At 44.8% G+C, this 19,271-nt stretch overlaps 1 protein-coding gene and 1 non-coding gene across 3 annotated transcripts in view; both read right to left on the minus strand.

The window, feature by feature from the left end:
* The window catches only part of KCNH1 (potassium voltage-gated channel, subfamily H (eag-related), member 1), a 438,757-nt gene that overhangs the window by 247,041 nt on the left and 172,445 nt on the right, over positions 1 to 19,271 (minus strand). For both annotated transcript variants that reach the window (XM_010833882.1, XM_010833881.1), the window contains exon 7: positions 5,203 to 5,632. In XM_010833882.1, coding sequence (XP_010832184.1) covers positions 5,203 to 5,632 — 430 coding nt within the window. The remainder of the gene's footprint in view (positions 1 to 5,202; positions 5,633 to 19,271) is intronic.
* Positions 7,587 to 7,658, minus strand: TRNAR-GCG. The gene has a single exon. It is a non-coding gene; the product is annotated as a tRNA-Arg (tRNA).

The raw sequence follows: 19,271 nt of genomic DNA on the forward strand, positions 1-19,271 counted from the left end.
CCTGGAAAGTCCCATGGAGGGAGGAGCCTGGTGGGCTGCAGTCCATGGGGTCGCTAGGAGTCGGACACGACTGAGCGACTTCCCTTTCACTTTTCACTTTCACGCATTGGAGAAGGAAATGGCAACCCACTCCAGTGTTCTTGCCTGGAGAATCCCAGGGGCAGGGGAGCCTGGTGGGCTGCCATCTACGGGGTCGCACAGAGTCGGACATGACTGAAGTGACTTAGCAGCAGCAGCAGGTTACTCGTGTCCCTTCCTGCCAAGAAAGAAGGTGATGTAAGGAAACGCTATGGTTGAGTCCAATAACTCTCTCGGAGCTCTCAGGCCCCACCCCGGGGAGGGAGTGGGCAGAGGTTGACTAAAGCCCTGAACAGGATGAGATCCAGCCCAGCAGAAGGAGGAGGCACTGCTGTGGACTCAAGGGATGCTCACAAGAGTCCCCTCAGCACTCACATTCTGCTCTGGGTTTAAGGAGCTGAGGCAGAGGAGGACAGGGGGGAAATATGCAGAGACAGAACAGCAAGGGCTGGGCTTGTAGGGTGGAGGGTGGAGGCCGCCTGGAGGAGGAGTATGATGTCTAGACCCCCTGCCATCATCAGAGAGACAGGAAATGAATGTGGCTTAATTACAATGACAGGATGACAGCAATGACATTATGAGGAGAGAATCAGAAAAGTGCAAAGCCCATATTAAGAAAACGAGAACTGTCACTTAACCGTCAAATTCTCCCTGGAAGAGATCCCCCCAGACACAGTCATGCCCCTAACTGAGACTGAGACCCCAAGATAGAGGGACTCTCCCCTCATCCCTGACAATCCCACCTTTGAGGGGTCCCCCCAAAGGGCTCAGCCCACAGTGAAGTCTCCATCTCCAGGCCCAACCCCCAGTGTCCACCCCCCAGACCTCAGACTCCTGGGAGTGCCACCCACAGAGACACCTCCATCCTCAGAGGTCTATCGAGGGAGGCACTCGGTACGTGGCTGCTAAATGAGGTCACCTCTCCCAAATGTCACCCTGAGGGCCAGAGGGGCCTTGTGCTTCTCTCAGCACCAACACACAGGCAAACCACACATGCAAAGGGGGGGTCCACCCATCACCCCACAGGGTCAGCCTTGCAGGAGACCACTGAAAACCTATTCAAGGATGGCAAGGGGATCAGGGCAGGGCTGACTTGTCAACACCTACAAGTTAGACATAAAATCCAGAAGATGGACACACTGTAGATCACCAACATCCAGAGATGATCACAAATGCCCATTTTAGCCAAGTCTTCTCCTCTTCCTATTGCAATTTTTAAAAATCAGAATTGAGAAACGTGAGCAAACTTGATAATAGTTTTCCTGCTTCCTGGCAGCCTCTGGGGAATTAGCTAAGTTACCATAATATATTCAGTGACAGAGAACAAAGAGGAGAAGCAACGGAAGGCTTCTGGATAATCTATATTATGGTTAATACGTGGCAACAGAATAACCAAGAAATACTATTACCGATGCCTATAAAATTCAAAGCAAAAAGGAGAAAATCACAATGTTACCAGTACCTCAAAGCTCGTTGGCTTTATTTCCCTTTACTCCCCTTGAAGAATGCTAGTCTGATTGGAGGGGGACTGGGGAGGGAAACGCATTGACCCCGGAGCATAAACGCAGGGTGTGGTCAGTGTTCCCTGTCACCCAAGATCCCAATTCTGGGGTCACCCAACCCCGTGAGCCATGCAGTAAGGACGCAAGTGCGCACGTGTGCACACAGGCAAAGCAAGATAAACGAGAGCCCCGTAAATCGAGTAAGACTTCAGCAGCTGTCCTGAACAAAGGTTGTCTGGAATGTGAGTTTACAAGGTAATTACCAGCGCATTACACAGAGGGCAATAACTTTGTTGTTAGCACAAGAATTTGTCAGACTTGTCACACGGAAAGGGAAACAGCTGTAACTGTAAGTGACAGGTTGCTGAAAAAATGGTTGGTGTCTGAAGCACCTGGTCCCCCGAGTTTCTACCGTAAACTTGTTTTTAAATTAAAACAACAGGCAAGTGTACAAAAACTTCCCACTGTAGAAACTGCTGGCTTGTTCAAGTTTATGGAGAGAATTTTCAAAGTGTGAGTGGTGTGCCAGAGAGGACAGGCTGATGAGGTCCGTGTTCTCAGTCCACGCCATCGCAGACAGGCACAGGGGAAAGAGCTGGGCTTTTAATTCAGAATCCCAGACACAAATCCTGTCTTTCCGACATACTAGCCATGCATTCTTGGCAAAGGAGTTAACTTCTCCCAGCTTCCATTTCCTTGTAAAATGTACTTAATAATCTCTAAGGCATAGAGTTGTTGCAAACAGGGGGATTTGCATATAGAATATTTAGCACAGCACCTGGCAAATAGCAAGTGATCAGGAAACAAAGTAACAATTAAGCAGACTTGCCTACCTAAATATCATACTTGGGGCATATTGCAGAGGTGACTGCCTGTGTATTACACTTAAAAAAAAAAAAAAAAGAAATGGAAACATTATAAAGCTTTGAAAAGGTGGGGAGAGAAAAGAGGCGATGATAATTGTTTGGGTTTTCCTTTAGAGAAGATACCCAGGAAATTACTTTCTCTGGAGAAGAATGGCTTTGGAGAAACAGTTTACCCTCATATGCCACCAGAGCTGTTTTCTTATCTCTTCTTCCAGGTAAAAAGTTGCAAGGAAGTCTCCTCATATTTGAAAGCCTTTAGGGAGCTCATGAAATGGAGCCTGTTTTCTAACTGACCACTCTCAGCACATTTTCTGTAATGCATATAATGAAGTATTTCGATTGACGGAGCATCTCATCTTCCCCCTAAGAGACAGAAATTGTGCCCGGAGCACGGTGCATCTGGTTGTTTACTGGTGCCCCAAGGCTCACAAAATGCTGCAAGCACTGCCTAGAAAACTAGGAGATGTTAAGGCTGAAATAGTTCTAGAAGAGCAAAGATCCTTTTACACGACATGAGAAAGCACCTCGAGTTCTAATTAAGCTAAAGCAATTAGCCACCCACAGATATTTAATGCTGCTCCCCATGGTCAGGCAATCATCTCTTTTAAAACCCATTTTAAAAAAAGAGCAGACCCAAAAGTTCCCGGCACACACTTCCCACAAACCAGTTAAGCCTTAGACGCATCTGGTAAACACACAGAGCCGGGCTCTGGGTATGGCAGAGGGGCTTTCAGGAAAGGAGTACATCAGACATGATGTGGTGATGGCAAATAAAAAGGAGGCGAGCTGCAAATGGAACAAAAGGGGTAACAAAATCCACTTGCCAAGGGGTCCCTGGATTATGGATGGGCTGGACAAAGCCAGACAAGCTGAAGCCTCCGTTTCCCTGGTCTTAGAATCCCCTGGTTGGTGTAACAAGATGTCAACTCCACCCTGAGGAAGCACATCAAGCTGAAGGGTTTCTGCCAGCTGGAACTAGCGCCCAGCTTCATCACCTGTGACCAGACTACAGTCCAAACCCATGCTTCACGGGAGGTGTGTCCTCTCTCACACCACAGTGCGTCATGGAAGCATCAACAGGGTGCATTTGGCAGGTTCACAATGAGTCCAATCCACTCAAGTTCACGTGCTTTCCCCAGCCCAGTTAGGCTAATCTTCCCCAAGACTCCCTTTAGTGAGGGGAGTTCACTGTTGTTTACAACCCAAGGCTGTTTCCAGACTTGGTAGTAGTGGCAACAGCTACAAAATGGTCAATGGTCAAGCATTTAAAAATTAAGGGCTTCCCTGGTAAAGAATCCACCTGCAAAGCAGGAGACCCTGGTTCAATTCCTGGGTGGGGAATATCCCCTGGAGAAGGGAACGGCTACCCACTCCAGTATTTGGGCCTGGAGAATTCCATGGACTATGTAGTCCATGGGGTCTCAAAGAGTTGGACACTACTGAGTCACTTTCGGATCTTCCCTGGTGGCTCAGACGGAAAAGCATCTGCCTACAACGCGGGAGACCTGGGTTCAATCCCTGGGTCAGGAAGATCTCCTGGAGAAGGAAATGGCAACCCACTCTAGTATTCTTGCCTGGAAAATTCCATTGACTGAGGCACCTGGTTAGGCTACAGTCCATGCATTCATTTTCACCCCCTGTCCATAGGGAATTGGTTCTAGGACCAATTGATTAGAAGATAGGAAAACCAACAGATTTTTAAGTCCCTTATATAAAATGGCATAGTATTTGCCTATAAGCCACATACACCCTCCCATATACTTTAAATGATCCCTAGATACTTATAGTACCTAGTACAATATAAATGCTATGTAAATAATTGCCTGTATGTGGCAAATTTAAGGTTCGTGAACTTTCTGGAAGTTTCTCTTTTTAATATTTTCAGTCCATGGTTGGTTGAATGCGAGGATGCAGAATCCATGGATACAGAGGGCCAAGTGTACTTTCCTCAAGAACTAGGGTTATTTCTGTTTTTCAGTCCAGTGAAGTTAATCCAAAGCCCCATTACTTCTCAACTGAATAAGAGCTGTTTATTCCTGTAGGTTTTTACCTTTTGGATTTAGAAAACCTCTCAATCACCAAACAGACATCAAAAATATTGATCTAGATCAGCACTGTTCAATAGAAATAAGATTTTAAATTTTCCTAGGATTTGCATTAAAGAGTAAAAATACATACAAAACTATTGTACTAGAATATTTTACTTAACCCACTCTAGCAAAACCATTACTATTTCTAGATATAATACAAAAGATTGAGATACTTCTGATTTTGTTTTCATGCATCCTTTCTCTAGTACCACACTGAACTGTGCAATCTAGAGCTATTTTTAAATTGCCGTGGAAAAACTTCCACAATTCACTGTCCTATGAACAAGAAGTATACCAAAATGTATAGCATGATCTCATTTTAACTATTAAAACGTGTTATCTGTGTGTTCAGATATGGACAGACAAAAATCTCTAAGGGAAACACCAAACGTTAACAGCAATTTTAAGAAACAGAATTATGTATGGTTAGTCATTAGTTTCTACTTTGTGCTCTTTTGTTATTTTCTGAATTTCTGTGCAGTAAATATATACTGTTTAAATTAATAGGAAAACTCTAAAGCTAGTCTTTAAAAACAAAAACCCTCCCTTATTTTAAGCCGTAACACCCCAATCCTATGGCACTGTAGCCACTGCCCTATTTCCGGCTAACCAAAAGGATGGACAAACTTAATGCCCCACCCCTTGCCCAGTCACTGTGATACTTACAGCCAATCATCATGATGGCCACGGCAAAGATCTTCTCAATGTCTGTGGACGGGGCGATGTTCCCAAAGCCCACGCTGGTGAGGCTGGTCATGGTGAAATACAACGAGGAGATGTAGACGGAATTCTTGCTGGGACCCCCTTCCCACTTCCCTGAGCCAGACCCGTTAAACTGGTAAGGGGTGCCAATGTCCATGGCCAGCTGGTAGAGCCAGCTGTTGTTGCGGATGGTCTTGGTGTCCTCGTCGAAGATCTCATAGTCCCCGATGCTGTACCAAATGCAGGCCATCCAGTGAGCGGCCAGCCCGAACACACACACCAGCAGGACCAGCACGGCAGCTCCATACTCGATGTAGTGGTCCAGCTTCCGGGCCACTCGTCCCAGGCGGAGCAGCCGGACAACTTTCAGAGAGCTGAACAGGCTGCTGATGCCCTGGGAGGAAAGGGGCACAGGGTCAGGGCCGAGAACAGAGAGAGCACCAACTCCGTCCCGCCACCTCCCAAGAGGCTCCCTTCAGCACGCTAGAGTATGCAACCCTTAAAACATTGCTTCAAAATAAGTCATGGCATAGAGAAATGCCCATATATACTTTTATGCTTAGATACAATAAGAATTTTATTCCAACATATACAGAAGGGAGATTTCCATTAGCTTTTCCCTACATCCTTTAAAAAGCAAATAAAAAGCTAAAATAAAAATAAGACAATTAAAAGTTGAATTTCATTCTCACTATATTGTATATATGTATACAAATACAAATATGAGCATTTTTCCATACTATTCATTTTAAAACAATGTTAAGGGTTGTGTAATATTTCATATTAAGTAATATGAAATATTTTTAGAGTTGCATATTTATTTCATATTGAAAAATGGTCAGGAAACACACATGGAAAGACATAGAAAACATTAACAGGGATAATTGCTACACTGTCAAATTATAGAATTACAGGCAATTTTTATTATATTTCGTATATATTTTTGTTACATTTGCATATATTTACTTCTGCAATTAAAAATTGTTACCTTTACTATTACAAAAATACATATTTAAAGAACAAATAATTTTTTAAGGTAAAAATAAAGGAACAACTGAAAAGAATAAAGAACTGAGATTCTGTTTTCCCAGGAAAGTTACAAACTCTTGGAAGGTTACAACACTTCAGTCAGGTCAGGGATACAGCCAGACAAAATGTACTTAATCTCAATCAATCAAGGAATCTCAAAACCAGAAGGAGCCTTCTGATTTCACCTGCTTTAAGTCTCCTCCTTCAAATCCCACCGGGACAGGGTATTCTCCAGACAGTTCTCTAGGGAACAGCACTGTGGTAGGGCAGGAACACCAGTGTAGAAATCTTTAAAATGGGGTCTACCCCTCAGGTGGGTCACTAACTTGCTGTGTAAATTGGACCATGCAGTTACCTCTCAGTTCACCAGTCTAGACTGCGGGAGGTGGACGGGAAGAGCTCTACAACTCCTGCATGGGCCAACTTACTCTTCCTTATCTCCTAAGGGAGCTGAAATATATCACGGGAGCTATACCATTCAAATCTCAAACTCACATTCCAAAACGATTCCAAGGTGCACGGAAAGGAGATTGCCATTAAAATCTCCCAAATTCTATTAAAAAGCAAATAAACGTCATAAAGACATTTCTTTGAATGAAGACTTTGGTCTCCCTTACACAGCAAAAATCTAACAGCAGAATGACGCCCTTCGCCAGGCAGAGTGAAGGACTTGCCACTCCTCTAAGCACTGGACAGGTTCCAGCTCAGTGTTTCCTCTTTGGTCCTCCATACCATTAATGACAACACTCAAGGGTCAGGTTATGTCACAGACAGAAGGAAAAAATGTAGAAGTTTCCTGGTGAGTCTGTGTCACCTCCTCCTGGACACACAGCTAATCACATTTCCCAGCCTCTTTCTATCTGGGTAGGTCTCTGGAACCAGGTCCAGCCAATGGAATTCGAGGTGGACGAAGTGTCACTTCCAAGCCAAGGAGATAAATGTAAGAATACTTTCTCTACAAGTTCTCTCTTCCCCAGGGCATGCCTTCTTTGAGGTCAGGTACTCAACATTCAAAAATCTAAGATATCTGGTGTCTGGTCCTATCACTTCATGACAAACAGGTAAAAAGTGGAAACAGTGACAGATTTTATTTTCTTGGGCTCTAAAATTGCTGTGGATGGTGACTGCAGCCATGAAATTAAAAGATGCTTGCTCCTTGGAAGAAAAGCTATGATAAACCTAGAAAGTGAAAGTGAAGTCGCTCAGTTGTGTCTGACTGTTTGCGACTCCGTGGACTGTAGCCTCCCAGGCTCCTCCATCCATTGGATTCTCCAGGCAAGAATACTGGAGTGGGCTGCCATTTCCTTCTCCAGGGGATCTTCCCGACCCAGGGATTGAACCTGGGTCTCCTGCATCGCAGGCAGACGCTTTAACCTCTGAGCCACCAGGGAAGCCCATGATAAACCTAGACAGTGTATTAAAAAGCAGTGACATCACTTTGCTGACAAATGTCTATCTAGTCAAAGCTATGGTTTTTCCAGTGGTCATGTACGAATGTGAGAGTTGGATCATTAAGTAGACTGAGTGTCAAAGAATTGATGCTTTCAAATTGTGGTGCTGGAGAAGAGTCTTGAGAGTCCCCTGGACTGCAAGGAGACCAAAGAAGTCAATCCTAAAGGAAATCAACCCTGAATATTCATTGGAAGGACTGATGCTGAAGTTCCAATACTTCAGCTACCTGATGCAAGGAGCCAATTCATTGGAAAAGACCCTAATGCTGGGAAAGATTGAGGGCTGGAGGAGAAGGGGGTGAGAGAGGATGAGATGGCTGGATGGCATCACAGACACAGTGGACATGAGTCTGAGCAAACTCCAGGAGATAGTGAAGGACAGGGAAGCCTGCTGCAGTTCATGGGGTCGCAAAGAGCTAGACACAACTTAGCAACTGAACAAAAACTGAAGATGATAGACATACAGCATGGAGGGGGCCTGAGTCCCTTGGAGGTTATGTGGAATATAGCATCCCCCAAATCAGCTTGAATCCTATTGTGATGTCAATGAAAAAAGGAACCTCTTATATAAGCCACTGAAACTCTGGGGGTATTTGTGACAGCAGCTATCATTAGCCTTCTCTGGCAAATGAACACACAAACCATATGGAGCATAGCCTTGGCAATAAAAACCAAACAGGTTACCACACAAATTATTTCACTGAAGTATGGGTGGAAAAAAAGTGAAACTGAAAGTTTTAGTCGCTTGGTTGTGTCCAACTCTATAACACCATGGACTGTAGCCTGACCAGGCTCCTCTGTCCACAGGAGAGGAGGAGTGGGTAGCCATTCCCTTCTCCAGGGAATCTTCCCGACCTAGGGATTATTCTTTACCACTAGCACCACCTGGGAAGCCCTTAAAAAAAAAAAAAAGTTTTGTAACCATGAAATTCCCAACAGAAATAATCATTTCTGGCCCAGCATACACCTGCCAATACATAATAATGTATCTTACTAGGCAAAAGGGACTACAGAGCCAGGCGGTTCATCCAAACTGCTGACTTTGACAGCTTAGCTTTGCCATGTCCAGTATTCATCCCCTGGATCCCCTTTCCCTCCATGTGCTTTTCTCAAAAATCTTCCATGAAAAATGGTTGAGAAAACCCTCATATTAAGGTGCAATAGACTGATGATGGTAAATGGATATCCTCTCCCCCTAGGGTATTTGCATTTTAACAGAGGGAAACCAGCTTCCAATCGTGGAATTAAAAGTACCCACAGCCTGGATGAAGGAGATATTTTGGGAGGCAAAGAAGCCTTTTTGATGACTCAGAAATCAAACACATGTAAGCAGCCACCTACTCGCCACCTCCTCATAAGGAGGTTCCTGAAATCATCTTTCAAAGCAGCTCTACTCTGAAGCAGAACTCATTACCCTGGGCAAAATTGCCTTGTCATTTTTCCCTTACATTCAACCCAAAGCAACATTTATGGGGAACTGACTCTGTTCTCCTTGTGCTAATGCTACAGGGAAGAGAGGAAAATGGTGCTTTGTCTTCTTGCTCACTATTGGGTCTACAGTGGCTGGCATGTGGAGGATGCTCGAGAGAAAGAAAGGGAAGAGGAAGCAAAAACCTGATTACTAATGAGAGGCAAAATACAGTTAGTGAAGAGATATTTCTACTTAATAGTCCCAGAACTTGGAGCTGAGCAGCAGCACAGAAGTCGTCTCAGCACCTCTGAGTCCAGCAGTGTCCTCTAGAGCTCCCTTAGGAATGGTCCTTCAGCCTGTCCTTGAACCCTCCTCTGAACCACTGCCTCTTGAAGATCTAATTCTGTGGCAGGCATTCATGGAGATGAACTACCAGGCTCCCACCACTTTTCATACTTTCTGTGTGCTCCACCTGCACTTCCTCCTTCCGCTCCACTCCATCCCTCCCCAGTGGCCACCACGTCACATGCAAGCCCTACCCACAGGCCATGCTATCCTCTGGCCGTACGCTCCAGGCAGCACGAGCATCCCACACATTGGACACACGCTTGCATCTCTGAGCCTGCTCAGACAGGTCCCTCAGCTCAGAAGGCCCAGTTTCCCAATTTCTGCCAGCTGGTACACTAGTTACCCTTCAGGTCTGCCATGATCCGCACCCTACAGCCTTCTCAGAGCCCCTGGAAGTCACAACCAGCCAGTCACCCTTCGGTGTGTTCACAGTATTCTGTATCCATCACTTTGCATTAAAGTTTCCTACAGCCAGTTCCCTTCCCCAGCTACGTTGGGAACTACATCTTCCTGAAGATAGAGGCCACTTGTTACTCATTTTCAAAACTTCTTACATTGGGTTCAATAATGTTCCTCCCTAAATTCAAGTCTTTCCCAGAATCCTCAGAATGTAACCTTACGTGGAAATAGGGCTACCCTTGCAGGTACAGTTAGCTAAAATGAGGTCATATTGGAAAATGGCAAACCCTGAATCCAGTATGACTAGTGTCCTCATCAGACACAGAGAGACACACGTGACTACGAATGCAGAGATTGGAGTGATAGGTCTTCAAGCCAAGGGATGTCAAGGATGACTGGCAACACCAGAAATGAAGAGAAGGGCATGAAAGAGATTCTTTTCTAGAGCCTCAAAAAGAGCATGGCTCTGCTGACACCTTGATTTTAGATTTCTAGCCTTCAGAACTGAGAGAGAATGAATTTCTGCTGTATTGAGTCACCCAGTTCTTGCTAATTTGTCACAGCAGCCCTAGAAAACTAATGTATCTATACAAGCTTTAAAGCCAGCACCTTCTCAGAGAGGGTCTCAAATATTGTCTAAACTGAATTGAAGAGTTTGGCTTATGAGAGAATTTCTTATTTTCAGGAGCCTCTGGAACTATATAAAGCAAGCCTTTCCTCATTGTGTTATCTGTGTGCGCACGGATGCCCAGTTACCCAGTTTTGCATTAGTTCCCTACTGCCCTAACAGCTGGAACTGTAGCTGTTTAAAAGCATTTCAAGCTACTAATTTGTTCTTTTTTCTTATTTGCCCAAAGCTTAGTGGGTTAGCTAGAGAGAATATTCCAAACTTAAAAACAAAAAACATTAGTATGCGAAAAACACGACAGCACCATTTGGGAGCGAGTCACACCTCCCCAGGGACTTCTCCCCCCGCGCCCCGCCTGCCCCAGGGACTCACATTCCAAATAGTTCCAGAGAGTTCATCAAAATTTTAAGGTTGTGAAGACCCAAGAATTTCAGGTTGAATCCACATGGCCAAAGGCCACTGAGAAAGAACCTAGGCTGGTAAGCCTCATCACTGAAGGCCAACACATGTGACTGGACGGAAGGCTTATGAAATCTCAGGAACCTCAGCTGTAGTGATTTTGGTGCAACTCAGATTGAAGCAGACATTTGGCAATTATCAGGTTCACTTGTGCATGAGCAAGCTTTGCCTATTTGCCAGGACTAAAGAAACCATTCTGCTAATTCCAGCTCCACTTTGCTTCCTCAGCTAGCCAAATTCACCAGTTTTTGGTTCTTTCATCTTTTTTTTTTCTCTGTCATACACACAAAAAGTAACACTCTCACAGACTGATGACATTGTGTTACTAAAAAGAACAACTCTGTCTCACATTCTTGAAAAGTTTCCCCAGGCTTCCAAGTCTATGTGGTGAGCAAATTCCAGAGCAAATTCTGCAGTTAATTTTTTTTTTTTTTAATTGTTTTCAACCCCACATTACCCATCATTACTCTTGTCCCGCACCTTCCTCCAGCTAAAGGTCTCATTCACATGCTTCCTCTGAGTCATCCGGGAACCTGTCATCATGGGTAGAAAATTCCCAGCCTCAGCATCTTCATGGACTGTTCCCACCACCTTCCTCCTTTAGTTGAAACTGGCTCTTATAAGCACCTTCCTTTTTCCCATCCTGGAGTTTGGAGTAGGGAGTTTCAAACTCCACATTTCATCTTCCAAATAAGAGTTGTTTGACACTCAAAAAAATAGAAAAAGAAGCCCCCCTTCTTTAAGATTCATGTACCAAAAAACAAACAAAAAAAAACACTTAATAAAGATGCCCTGAAACTACCACACCTCCATAAAAAAAAATGCATGCCCTTCAGCAATACCATTACCGTTATCTGATTACTGATAGGTAACATCTATCGAATGCTTACAAATATGCCAGAACTTGGGCTTAGTCTTTCATTTACTCTCCCATTTATCAAAGTCTCAGTCGCTCCTTTTCATTACCTGGTCACAGCCCACCTCCTGCTATCAGCAAGGGAAACTTAATGTTCAAGGGGGGAAAAAATCATTCAACAGTCCAGCCTCTCTATTCCAGTGACTCTCACTTCCTCTCCATATCCCGCGCCTGGTTATCACTGGGAACTGCTTTATCCCTGAAAGCTTACACACCAGCATTCGACACAAGGACTACATATATTTCCATTCCTCCCATCCTTTCCTTTATCCCATCCAGCCTGCTCTTAGGCTTTTCTTTGATATCTCTATCCCCATCTTCTTTTCCCCCAACCATCAACTCTCCAGATTTTACTTCCTTTCCCATTTCACTAGACCCTGTGACATCATTTCACGTACCCCCTCCCACAACCCTCACCATCTCTCTCTCCCCTTGCCTTCCTATCACACTTGCCCTACGAAATGCAGCACCATATAGATTCAACAGCAGACACTGGGCTACTATCTCCATTCTCAGCTGGGACCTGTCCTTTTCCTCTTCCTCTAACAACACTCTCGTTCCCATCAACAGCTATTCCAAATCTTCACTACCCTTTTCAAGATCCCACCTAACCCATGCCTTCTTATTCTCAGCCAACATCACCTCCCCATTTACATACAGAGCAGGGGTCGTAAGTATCAATTCTCGTCCACATTCCACCTTCACAAACATGAGCATATGCAGTAGCACCATCCTTCCACACTGAATCAAAAGTCACTCCTCACCTATTCAGGAACCCCACCGCATCAACTACTTATTCTTCTCTTTATTCCCTTTCTTCATCTTCAAAACTCCCTTTCATAGACTCATTTCTGTTAAAAAAAAAAATCATACTAGTGTTTCAAGTGCTATACACTTCTCCACTCTTTCTCTCCTGAAACCATAATCAACACACAATGGCTCAGATTCCTCATTTCCTAGTAATTTCTCAACCCACTGTACTCAAAAGTCCACTCACTCTACCCAGAAACTGTCTCAACAGTCACCAATCACCTTCTAATTGTCATACCTTCAGCGTTTGTCACCTGTAATGGGCATGTGACATTCTTCATGGCCACACAGGGTCCACACTGTCTTCCTATGTTTAGGGAATCACGACCTTACAAAGTAGACCTAGAAGCTGACAACACCATAAACCTTCCTTCTGCAGCTTCTTCTGCAGCTAATTTGTGAGCACATGACCGAGAACCTGCCCATCAGAGACACCCATCCCAGTCACTGGATGGCATCCCATGGAGGAACTGTGCAGGGCCCCTTTTGCAAGAGTGTGGCAGCATCACCCAGGTCCCAGAGGCAGCAGAAACAGTTCTGGAATTGATACCCATGGTCCACTGATGGCCAGGTCAACACTGCATGTTTTGAACCCACATCCAATAGCAACAGCAGCGATACTCTCACAGAACCAGCTCTGCCACAAAGCCACCAAGTGTCCTCCTAGTTGTCCCCAAACTCTGAGTACACAACATCCTTGAACCCTCACTCCTACCACAATATGAGATGGACTCCCCTCTCTCGGTTCTCTCAATACCTCTCTTTCTAATGATTAACAGAGGCACTGCTCTTGGTCTTCTTCTCTTCCCAATATACTCCTTTCTCTGGGTCCATCAGTGTAGCTTTAACCACTATTTATATACTGCTGCTGCTGCTAAGTCACTCCAGTCGCGTCTGACTCTGCGTGACCCCATGAACAGCAGCACCAGGCTCCCCTGTCCCTGGGATTCTCCAGGCAAGAATAACATGCTGTAAATCCATCTTTCCAAACCACACATTTCTCCTGACCCTAAGATCCTCTATGGGCATGTCACTGGGATATCCCACAGCTTCCTCAGCCTGCCACATCTAACCCTCAGCCCAGCTCCTATTTCCCAACTTGGAGAATGTGCCTAACGTACAGTCTCCCAAGTGAAAAACTAAACATCATCATCTTTGCTGCCTATGCAAACTTTTCTTAACTGGAACATTCTCTTCAGAAGGGTGATGTTAAGGTGTATCAGTATTCCAAGCATAATTTACTGCCACTTGGATAATAGAAAAATATTTTCTTGTCTATTCATATAGCATCAATAAGATACTGGAATGAACATAGGTACTAGAATATACATAAGATATTAGAAACACGGATGATCCCAAGAAGGGAGATTCTTCATTGTAATATCCTTTTGAATGCTATTCCATATGAATTTTTGTTTACCATAAATTTTTAAAGATTAAATAAAAATTAAAATTTAAAATATGACCCAACACTGCTTAGACCCATTCAATGGCTTTCACCGCCTTTTGAATAAAATTCCATTAGTTTAGCAAACAAAGGCCTTCGTAAAAATGTCATCTCGGACAGCTTCATCACTCACTGCTTCCCTCCCAGGCACCCTCTGCTTTCATCATATCAGATTATTTGTGGTTCCACAATCACTCTATCCCCTCACACCTTCACACATGCCGTTCCTTCTGCCTCAAGCACTGTTCTCCTGCTTGTCTGCCTGGCAGATCCCTACCCATCCTTGAGGACACTTCTCAACACCCATGTGGCAGGATGAGTCACATATTACTAAAATTCTGACTTATCAAGTGTAAAAGTAGTTTATCTTTTAAAATAATTAGAGTTCAAATCTATCCCAATAACATCACTGTCATCTGAATTCCAATTTTCTTTCTTGACCTGTGGGAAAAAGAATATAGACATGGCAACAACCTAGAAACTATGGATCTGAAGTCAACACAGGAGCCTAATCCACTCATTATGTACATTTTCTGTGTCTACTGGTGAATTTTCTGTGTCCACTTGACTGGGACACAGGGTGCCCCGATATTTGGTTAAACATTATTCTGGGTGTGTCTGTGAGGGTGTTTCTGGAGTGAGATTAACATTTGAATCAACAGATTGAGTAGAGCAGATCACCCTCCCTAGTGTGGGTAGGCCTCACCCAGTCCACTGAAGGCCTGAATTGAACAGAACGTTGGATAAGGGCGAATTCGTGCTGACTGCTTTCAAGCTGCGACACCAGTCTTCCACACTCAGACTGGAACGTAACCACTGCCTCTCCTGGGTCTCCATCTTGCTGAGGGTGGATGTAGGGCTTCTCAGCCTCCATAATTACCATAATGCTAACTATATAGATAATATTTATTTATAACATATATAAACCCTACTGATTCTGCTTCTCTGTAGGACCTTGACCCATACAGGGTCTTAACAGGAGAAAGGTTGAGAACTGCCAATCTAAGACATAACACAAATCCATCTCTCCCCTGATGCCTTTCCTAACACCCATAGGCAGAGCTCAACATGCCCTGCACTAGACTCCCATGACTGTTCCTTGATTCACTCTTCCAATAAATACTTACTGAGCATCTACCATAAAGCAAACGTGGTTTCAAACACTGAAAATAGATCACAGATGGACCAGACCAACATCTTTACCCCTGTGGAACTGAGATAATAAGCAAAAAGAAATAGTACGTTATATGACAGTAAGATGAAAAGCAGGAAGTAACTTACTTACTTACTTAAGCAGGAAGTAACTAAGGAGTGCAAGGAAGTGAGGGTGGCAGAGTGTTAAATAGGACCGTGGAGAAAACTTCACTGAAATCTTGGCCTTTAAGTAATGATCAGTGGAGGCGAGAATGTGAGCCACCAGGGCATCTAAGAGAAGCGCGCTCCAGACAGGCATCTGTTCAGTTCAGTTCAGTCACTCAGTCGTGTCCGACTCTTTGCGACCCTATGAATCGCAGCACGCCAGGCCTCCCTGTCCATCACCAACTCCCAGAGTTCACTCAGACTCATGTCCATCGAGTCGGTGATGCCATCCAGCCATCTCAACCTCTGTCATCCCCTTCTCCTCCTGCCCCCAATCCCTCCCAGAGGGTCAGCAAGTACCAAATATCCCGGGTATGAAGGTCACATTTATATTAGGCTGTCAGGCCCTTGGGATCAAGAAGCACACCTTCCATGGAAGTAATAGTTATTTTAATAAAAATAGCAATTTTATTGAGTACTTACTAAATGCCAGACACAATAAAGACTTTACAAGCATTATCACACTTAATCCTCATCATTTTGAGAGGTAGGTATATTATACACCCAGTTTACAGATGAAGAAACTGATAGAATCATTTGTCTAGAACGACACAGAAAGTAGCAGAGCTAGAATCTGCACCCTGATCAACCAACTCCTAAGATTATGCTTTTATCCCTCTGCTTTACAGACTCCACCTTTAATTTCCCATTTTTAGAGTTCTGGTTCCTCACAGATGGTCGATAAATGTTTATCAGATGGAAACTCACAATGAGACTTACTTGAAGGAGGAGGCCTAGCAGTCTGTTTTAAGGATTTACTACTTTATTAACAGAGCTTGGTTTGTCTGTTGTCTTTAAAACAGAGATGACTTCAAGAATAAACGTTTCAAGATAGTCCCACCACTCTGCAGATTCATTTCAACTGCATAATGGAATCAACTGGTTTCCCAGATCTCATCGGAAGCTACTCCCTGAAGCTTAAATGTAATTTGCTTCCCTTTCATTGCTTCAACATTTTACTTTCATCTCAGTTGACTCAGCAGACACTTCCTGAAAACCTAGTATAGAAAGACACAGCCCAGAATGACCAGTGATACAAAACCAGAGAACACACCATCACCTGCCCTCACGTTGTCCACAATCAGACCACAGAGAAAAGCAGCCTGCATGACCGCAGTGCAGCAAACATAAGCTAGCTGCCCCTATGAAGACTGAGTAAGCACAAGTCTGGTGGCCACACATAAAAGGACTTTTTTCCTAGTTCACTTAACAGCTGTGTTGACCATACTCAGGGGAAGGCTGTGGTTACCAAGTGTAGGGGAGCTTTTAGCCCGAAATGGGAGAGCTTGAAACCTTTCATTGGTTTAATCCAAGAATGCACCCAAAAGACACAGCTGCAGTCTCCTTAGAAAACAAAGGAAGTATAAAAATTCCACTTAAAACTATCCACTTTCCTTTTGTTTACAATTCAAACTCTAAAATAAACTGTGTATTTAATTGTGATATTATACCATCAGGCTCTTTTCCTCTCTAGAGGCTTTGAAAATTGAACTCTATCACTGGCCAAATAAAATCCAAAGGATATAGTGTACAGAATTTGGTTTTATCAAGCCATGTCTCTTTCTCAGAATAGTAATCTCAGGTTTTCCTCTACCAGGGAAGTGAAATGAACCCAAGTAGCCCAGATAGCCTAGACTGTACCTTCTGTCCTATGAAGCAGGCAAAAAGAATCATGTGTCTGCAACTCTGACACTGATGCAGAACTAGCCAAGCCTTCAATCTGCTTTAGGCTGATTTAAACTATCAGAGAGTTTAAGTCAAATCAATGGTGCAGGTGAAAATCCCAGTGGCTTACAGAAGGCTCATGTCTGTAGGAGTTTTCAGCACTGGGGCCTGAATAGGACACCAGTTCACTTATCACTGCCTGGCCAGAGCTCTTAACGCGAAACAGGGCCGATACTGTGAAAGCATCACCTTAACTAGAAACACGTGAGGGCTCGGTTGGGGCCTCCTGACCACGGGTAACAACACTCTAATTCACGCAGAGGAGAGGTGCAGACAATTTCCTGAGGAGTCTAATTCGGCTTAAAAGACACCCTCCCTCCCCAAACATGACCCATGTCGTTTTCATCCTCACTCCAAACCAAGCTTCAGATAAGAAGGTGGAAGCCCCCAGAAGCTATGAAGTAGCCCCCAATTGCGTAGCCTCATGTCAAGCACTGGGAATGTGGGTACAGCCTGGAGAGACCTGCACCAGGGTGGCGAGGATAGAAGACTCATGCGGCTGGTCTGGAGGTGGGCAAGGCTCCCCAGGTTTGGGGAGCTGGCAGAGCAAACTGCAGGCCAGCAGCCCACACGCCCGGGCCGAATCTGTGAGAACTGGGGCAGAAGTCTTCCCAGCGCTCAGTGATCGAGCTCACCTGCCCTGGGCACCAAAAGCCCCAGGGTCAGAGCATCCTCTGAGGAGCTACATGAGCTGCTGGGCGCACTGCTGGAGGACCACAAGGGGAACTCAGAGCAGGGTCCCTGGGGTGGGCTACGAGGCGGGCTTAGCCTCAGGACACTTCTCAGTGTGACCAATACACGGACACAGAGAAAGGGACGGGGGAAACATGACCAATACACGGACACAGAGAAAGGGATGGGGGAAACAGACTCTAGGGAAGATAGTGTGGCCCTAACTTCAGGGATTCCTAGGTTGAAAGTAAGAATTCCCTTTTGGCTAGAAGGAGGGTCCGTATTTCCCTTTCAATATTGTTCATGATTTTAACTCTATCACAAATAGATTGAAAACCCTCAAGGGCTATTCCACCTTGCAGCCTCAGCAGTGAGTGGTGACAGGATCATTCTAGACTTTTCCATCCTGGGAAGCAACTGCCATACACAGAGCTTCCCTCGACTACCTTCTGGCCCTCTGAGAGGAAGTCTCCGTAGGAATAATGTAAGGAAAAGTTATGGCTCCTTTTAAGAGGCTTCTGGTAAATTCAGAGTTCCAAACTTTCTGGAAGCAGGTGGAGGTAAGTAATCAGCATTCTGTGTGGTTACACTAATCAGTAACTACAACTTTGGGGAATAACAGGCCATAGAGAAAAGAAATTGTCTTCTCATTACAGGAAAATAAAACTACGTAGAGGAGTCTCATAAACACCCAGAGCCACATGTAAGACTCGGGCTTGGACCCACGTCCTGCTTCTGGCACACTCCTAAATATGACCCGGGTGGTCTACCCAACCTCTCTGAGCTTCATTTATTCACCTGTAAAGCATAGGAAATGCATTTGGCACCTCACTCTAGTACTCTTGCCTGGAAAATCCCATGGATGGAGAAGGCTGGTAGGCTTCAGTCCATGGGGTCGCTAAGAATCTGGCATGACTGAGCGACTTCACTTTCATTTTTCACTTTCATGCATTGGAAAAGGAAATGGCAACCCATTCCAGTGTTCTTGCCTGGAGAATCCCAGGGACGGGGGAGCCTGGTGGGCTGCCGTCTCTGGGGTCGCACAGAGTCTGACATGACTGAAGTGATGCAGCAGCAGCAATGCTCACAGAAAGTTTTAGTTGTTGGGACTTCCCTGGCGATTCAGGGGTTAAAAATCCACCTGCCAGTGTAGGGGAACCCATAGTATGATCCCTGGCCCCAAAACTAAGATCCTACATGTTGCAACACAGCTAACCCCGCGTGCCACAACTACAGAGCCCACACACCCAGAGCCCACACCCCACAACGAGACACCACTGCAGTGAAGCCCACACACAACCAAAGGGTAGCCCCTGCTCGCCGAACTAGAGAAAGCCCACGCGCAGCAACAAGACCCACCGCAGCCAAAAACTAAAAGA

Source organism: Bison bison, unplaced genomic scaffold (assembly GCF_000754665.1).
Source record: "Bison bison bison isolate TAMUID 2011002044 unplaced genomic scaffold, Bison_UMD1.0 scf7180017863955, whole genome shotgun sequence".
Lineage (NCBI taxonomy): Eukaryota > Metazoa > Chordata > Mammalia > Artiodactyla > Bovidae > Bison > Bison bison.